Below are 7,500 nucleotides of genomic sequence, written 5' to 3'. Positions count from 1 at the left end.
TATATATATATATATATATATATATATATATATTTTTATTTTTATTTTTATTTTTTTTATTTATTGTTCTAGTTGGGCTCAGTATGTTCGTTGTCGTCATCTTCATGAATTTCATGATGGTTAGCATTTTGGTCCATCAAATCTTCATCTTGCTGATCCCCCAACAAATCCTCTTCAATTATATCGTCTTCTTCTAGTTCTTGCTCTTCATTTTCTTCATCATCTTCTTCATCTTCATCTTCATCATCGTGGTTGCCTTTTAGGTTGGCTTGTAGTTCCTTTTTATAATCATGTTTAATAATTCCCCTGAATACATCCTTAATTTCATCTAGTAAAAATTTCAAATCTGTTTTTCTTATTTTTATAGTATTTACATCAGTTAATGTGTCATAATTAATTTGTTCGGCATTTGTATAAGCTATTTTCGAAAATATGAGGGGCCAGTAGTCTCTCTTATTTAAAGGTGCGAAACCATATAATATGGTATCGTCCGAATCGATTATATTACATACAATAAGATGATAGGTTTTATATTTATCAACACAATATGACTGGAAAGAAGAGAACATATTGGATATTAGTTTTAATTCAAATGGATGTGTATATGAGTTTCTTGGTGTTTGGAAAATATCCATATATATTTTAAAAGTAGATGTTATGGTTATGGATTTTTTATGACTTTCCATAACTTTTTTGATAAGTATACTTAAATAATTTGCTGCATTTTTATGTAAATGTTTTTCAATAAGTTTATCATATATTTCTGATTGTTTTAATCTATCTTTATAAATATTATACAAGAAATCTGATGTTTTTAAACAATTATATAGATATGTATCCATTTTTTTAATTCGATTAATATATATATGTATGAGTATAATTAAGAAATAGAAACTATCACTATTATATAGAACATATGTTCTTCTTTTCCAAGCTAATGTATTCATAGGTTTTATTATTTTAATAAAGTTTTTTAATTTTATTAATATTTCATTTTGTTTTTTTAAATCTAGTTGTCTAAAGTTACCAGTAAAATCTTTAATTTCTATATGGCACATCGTTCGTATTTGGTTAAATGTATTTTTAACATTTTTATGATCATATATATATATACGTTCATCTATTTCTAAGGCTTCGTTTAATGATATAAATGATAACATAGGTAGTAACCCTCTCTCTGAATCGAATGATAAAAAATGTCCATTAGAAATATTTAAAGAATCATTATGTAAATTTTTTATTTCTTTATTATAATAATCATATGTAATTTGTTCAGTTTTTAAATAGGACATTAAGGATATACTAGAAATAAATATAATTGCTGATGCATCATCTTCACCAGCACATTGTATAAATGGATATACCATTAACGATAAACATTTATTTTCTTCTTTCACTATATAATAATTATCATAAAATTTAGAATACAACTTTTTCTTATCATTATTTTTTTTATTATTATAAATTGTCATAATTTCATTATGTTCTAATTCATTCAATACTAGTTCCCATTTATCATTATTAAAAAAGATTTCATGAAATGGTCTTTTATTATCTATAACAAAAAATTTTAAATAACCTAAATATGTTTTACTTAATAAATTACTAAAAAACTTTTCGATATCTTCATATATACTTGTATCTGTATTTATATGTGAACATATACCTATTAATATTACTTGAAAGAAATAATCACGATAATAATCTTTATTTTTTGAATATATATCATTATGTTTATTAAAAAATTTTATTAAGTCTTCTTTTTTCTCAACACCATAACTAAATACATTAATTTCCCTTTTCAAGTTCTTATGGAAATGTAATATATGTTCCGTACATATAGAATCGATATTGTTGTAATAAAATATAAAAATGTTAAATTTAAACTCTTCATTCTTTCTATTAGATAGTTCTTTTATTTCTTTGTTAACTCTCATGTAGTGATTTATGAACTCTTCAGCCTTAACGAACCCCATTTCTTATAAACAATACAAAAAAAAAAAAAAATAAAATAAAATAAAAAAAAAATATATATATATATATATATATATATATATATATATATATTATATATGAGAGCGAAATTGTGAGAACATAAAAGGAGAAAAAAAAAAAATTAAATAACACATATATGTATATATATATATATATATATATATATAAAATACATATATTATATATATATTTTTTTTTTTTCTTTTTACATTTTTCTTAGAATTTAGTTCCAATATTTAAAATATTCAAAATTTCACTTTTTATTTTTTCTTCTTTTTTTTTTTTTTTTTTTCCCATTTGAGGTATGCACATAAAAATGTTCATTTGGCTAGCACACGGAAAGTTAAAATACCCACGATTAAATATATATAATAATGTAATACTATATAAATAAATAAATAAATAAATAAATATATATATATATATATATATATATATATATATATATGATATATAATATATATTTTTATTTTTATTTTTATTTTATTAAATGGGAAAAATAAAAATATACAAATATAAAATATTTGACATCAATAAATGATAATTATTATATATACATATATATATATATAATATATATATGTTTGTATTTATTTATTTTTTATATATTTATTTATGTGTGTATAGTTTGATTATTATAAACATCCAACATATGGATTTACTAAATAATATAATAATATAATAATATAATAATATTTTTATTATATTATTTTTTGTATATAACATTATATTATATTTTTATGAGCCTATTTTTTTCAAATGGGTAACTATGAGAACATTATAAGATTAAAAAGAAGAATTAATAAAAAAAAAAAAAAAAAAAAAAGGTCCAACATATGAAATATATATATATATATATATATATTTATTAATGGATATATATTTTTTTCGTTATATCATTTTATAGGTTTATATGAACCGTGACTATGGTTTCCTTATATATTGTTCAAGTCTTTTTTCTCTCTAAAAATTATGCATATATATAATGATAACAAATAAAAGTATAAAAATATATTGTAAACGATAAAGGAAACCTTTTTAGAATAATTATATATATCTAATGATGTATATATTACTATCTTACTAAATCAACCATATATCATCATTTCTTCATTTGTATTTAATATTTTTATTATATCATTACTTAAGAACAACGTTATTATAAAAACACCCCAAAAAAAAAAAAGAAATAAATAAATAGATATAATTATATATATATATGTATTATATATATATATAATATACAAACCTAAATGGGTTTCATATATATATTATTAATTTGTAATATACTTAATTTTTTAAAAAAGAAAAATCCTTTATGGAAAGAATTTAAATAATATTTAATATAAATATTGAATACCTGTAAAATATAGATTAAAAAAAAAACATATATATATTATATATATATATATATATATATATATATTATATAAATATTTTGATATTATGTATCATTTAACCTACAAATATATATATGCATTTAATTATAAAATATATCAAATGTTATAATATATATATATATATATTATATATAATATTTTTTTTTTTTTTTTTTTTTTCAAAATATTATATTTATTATAAGAAAACATTTCAAAATGATTCCAATTTTTAATATTTTAAAATAATAAAAAAAAATATTGAGATTCATATTTTTTTAAATTATATTGTAATATATATATAATATATATAATATATATATATATATTTATTGTTATTATTATTTTTTTTTGTTCTTTAAAAGTTTATAACTTTTTAAACTTATGGCAAATAATATCAATGGAGATATAAAAAATTTAGACCTTGGTCCTGGTATGTTTAATTTTTTTTTTTTTTTTTCTTTTTTGTGAATAGAACATGAATCACATATATATATATATATATATATATATATATATATAATATATATGTATATTTTTTTTTTATAGATTTTAAGAATTGTAAATGTTTGAATTTATGTGAGCTTCAATTAATTTTGGGAGACCAGCTTCGATTAACATCCAAGAGAAATGAAGAAGCTCAAGCGTAAAATGAAATAAATAAAATAAATGAAATAAATGAAATACATAAAATATGTAATCAATAAGGAATGTTATATATATATAATATATGTTTATTTATTTATTTATTTGTTTATTTATTTATATATATATTTTATTTTTTTTTTTTATTTTATTTTTTTTTTTTTTTGAAGATTGATTAAATCGTCCTATGATTATGCCAATAAATTTGCTGCAATAAAAAATAGAAGTTCAATTGTCGATATTAGAACTAACTTAGAACGTATAGGCGATTTACATGAATATGAAATAGCCATGTTAGTTAATCTTTTACCTAAGACCATATTAGAAGCTAGATATTTAATTCCTTCGTTAATTCGTTTAAATGACGAAACCTTAAATTCTATTTTAGAACATCTTATAAGCTATAAAATGTACGTTTCTTAAAATGAGCAAGGGCAGTACCTCATATCATACCGAGGATTACACAAAAATATTAAATACATATGTAAATATATATATATATATATATATATATGTATTTATATATATGTGTGTATCTATTTATTTATATTTTTATTGTTTATGATGAAGATTTATTTTTTTTAAATATTTACATATATACAAAAAATATATATTTTTATATATAAACTATTTTTTTTTTTTCTTTTTTTTTTAAAAAAACAGTTTTACTTATTCGTTTTTAAAAAGACATAAAAAGTTAGCCATATAGAAGCTACATCATAAAAAAAAAAAAAATAAAATAATAAAAAAAAAGCATAATATTTATCCAATAAATATAAAGCATAATATGTATCGAATAAATATAAAGCATAATATGTATCGAATAAATATAAAGCATAATATGTATGGAATAAATATAAAGCATAATATGTATGGAATAAATATAAAGCATAATAATTATCCAATAAATATAAAGCATAATATGTATCGAATAAATATAAAGCATAATAATTATCCAATAAATATAAAGCATAACATTTATCCAATAAATATAAAGCATAACATTTATCCAATAAATATAAATCATAATATGTATCGAATAAATACAAATTTATTCACATATATATATTTTTATTTATTTATTTTTATTGATTTATATCCTTACGCATTTCCCTTTATACCTATTTGATTTCCTAGCGTGGCCCTTGGTTGTGGGAAAGGGATGGGAATGGGTCATTTTTACTCAAGACCAATATATTATTATCATAAGATATATATGCATTAATATAACGAAATAAGATAAGTGATGTTATAATACATATAGTTTCTAAATATGAATGATGTTGTGTTATATGTGCCCATTTGAAAATATGATGAAATAAATAAATAGGTACTTTATATAATTTATTTTGTTGATTATTTTCTTGAACCATTTTATTCCACCAATCTACAACAATTTTGATAAGATTTCTTTTAACAATAAAATGAATTTGTTCTATACATTCGTTTAAACCTTTATGAAAGAAATAACTAGAAAAGTTATTCATAACATTATTATATAAGAAAATATTTCCTCTTTTTATGGAATAAATAATATCTATATAGATTGAAAGTTTATATTTTTGTAATAATTTTTTGGGTGGATATAAACCTTTATTTAATCTTATGGTTATTAGAGATTCAAGAATGATTTTTCTAAATTCAATTTTGCTTTTATTTGAATTAGAAAATGCCCAAATGAATTCACTTTCTGCTTTTTCATATTCTAGCTTTTGTAAATACAATTTTCCTAATTGGTTTTTGAATAAAACGATAAAAGATGTTGGTATATATGAATAATTAATATCTGTAGAGTTTATAATTTTTAGAAAGCTTGATGTGATTTGCATATTATTTAATTTCATACATAATTTTATGGATTGGAACATTAATATAACAAATCCACCATGTTTTTCTATATCTCCTTTAACAATACCTATTTTTCCTCTAATAGAATTTAGGACTTCAATAGTATATTTATTTTTATTATTTATATCTTCGTTTTCTTCATTATATATATCATTTTTATTACTAGTAATATAGGAATCGGCTAATGTACTTATATTATTTAAAAATGAGCAAATGGTTAATAAATATGGTAATAACCATAAATTATCACAATAAATTTGAAGAAAAGTAGATAAGAATTTACAACTTGTATTTATTAAAGTATCCCAATTAATATTATTTTTATTACATAATATTTTTATAATATTAAAATGATCTAATATTAATTGTTCAAATGGTTTTAATATATTATTATTATAACTATTTTTCTTTTTTATCATCCTTCTTACATCATTTTCATTAATATTGTCAATAACATAAATGTCAAGAGGTATTTGCGATATTTTTAAAACAAAACATATTTTATATCCATTTCTTAACTTTATACATTCTTCAATTTTATCAAGCATCTCTTCATAATTCTTATTTATCATATCATCATCATTATATCTTAATTTTTTTTCTTCATAAGTACTTCTCAGACAATTTATCTTCCTCGTAATAATATTCTCTTCATTCATCTGCATACTCGCAAAAATAATTAACTGAAAAAAAATAAATAAAAAAAAATAAAAAAATGAAAAGAAAAGAAAAGAAAAGAAAAGAAAAAAAGAGGTAATATATGTAACATGTCACATGTTATATATATATATATATATAGGGACATTGTTATAACTACAAAGGAATATTAAGTGGGTACTAAAAAAAAATTAATTATACATAATAAATATATAATATATATATATATATATATATATTTTTTTTTATGTATATACCTCTTTTTGAATTTATTTAAAGTTTATTATTACAACAAAAATGTATTATTATATATATATTTTTTATTCAAATTTATTTATTATCACATTCCTTCAGTTCATTTTTTATTTTCTTATTTTTATTTTTTATATTTTAAATACATTTCTCTTCAACAAAAATAAAAACAAAGGAGAAAAAAAATAAAATAAAATAAAATAAAATAAATAATAAAGTAATGGAATTATTCTTGTTCCTTCTTAAAAAAAATATCTCTTAAAAATAGCTATTATATAAATATATATATATATATTAATAATATATATATGTTCTTATGGGCTTGTAAATAAAAACTGCCTATATAATGTATTCTATATATTATATATATAATATATATATATATATATATATTATATATATGTATATATAAATATTTGAATTTAATAATAAAACGAATTTTTTCTTTTATTTCCCATTATATAATTATTATATATATAATGAATATATTTTTTTATATATTCCTTATAATACTACAAAAAGTTCATTTTATATAAATATATAAAATTATGAAAAAATTAAAGTAATATAAAAAGTAACAATCATTGAAATATTATCTATTTTGTAATTTAATTATTTTTTTAATACTTGATGTAATATATATATATAAAATATATATGTATGATATTCTACCAAAAAAAAAAAAAAAAAAAGAAATGAGATAATATAAGAAAAAATAAAAAACAAG

General features: G+C 18.1%; 3 protein-coding genes across 3 annotated transcripts; 1 reads left to right on the top strand and 2 right to left on the bottom strand.

The window, feature by feature from the left end:
• Nucleotides 1-68: 68 nt before the first annotated feature.
• Nucleotides 69-1,976, bottom strand: PF3D7_0205600 (conserved Plasmodium protein, unknown function; the record flags this gene model as incomplete). The annotated part of the gene is made up of 1 exon (XM_001349530.1): nt 69-1,976. The coding sequence occupies one exon, from the start codon at nt 1,974-1,976 to the stop codon at nt 69-71; it is 1,908 nt and encodes a 635-aa protein (XP_001349566.1).
• A 1,779-nt stretch (nt 1,977-3,755) lies between these two features.
• On the top strand, nt 3,756-4,439 carry PF3D7_0205500 (DNA-directed RNA polymerase II 16 kDa subunit, putative; the record flags this gene model as incomplete). Its single annotated transcript, XM_001349529.1, has 3 exons — nt 3,756-3,804; nt 3,921-4,017; nt 4,187-4,439. The coding sequence occupies 3 exons, from the start codon at nt 3,756-3,758 to the stop codon at nt 4,437-4,439; spliced, it is 399 nt and encodes a 132-aa protein (XP_001349565.1).
• A 710-nt stretch (nt 4,440-5,149) lies between these two features.
• Nucleotides 5,150-6,523, bottom strand: PF3D7_0205400 (PCI domain-containing protein, putative; the record flags this gene model as incomplete). Its single annotated transcript, XM_001349528.1, has 1 exon — nt 5,150-6,523. The coding sequence occupies one exon, from the start codon at nt 6,521-6,523 to the stop codon at nt 5,150-5,152; it is 1,374 nt and encodes a 457-aa protein (XP_001349564.1).
• Nucleotides 6,524-7,500: the final 977 nt, after the last annotated feature.

Source organism: Plasmodium falciparum (assembly GCF_000002765.6).
Source record: "Plasmodium falciparum 3D7 genome assembly, chromosome: 2".
Classification (NCBI taxonomy): domain Eukaryota; phylum Apicomplexa; class Aconoidasida; order Haemosporida; family Plasmodiidae; genus Plasmodium; species Plasmodium falciparum.
This window is presented reverse-complemented; position numbering and strand designations above follow the sequence as displayed.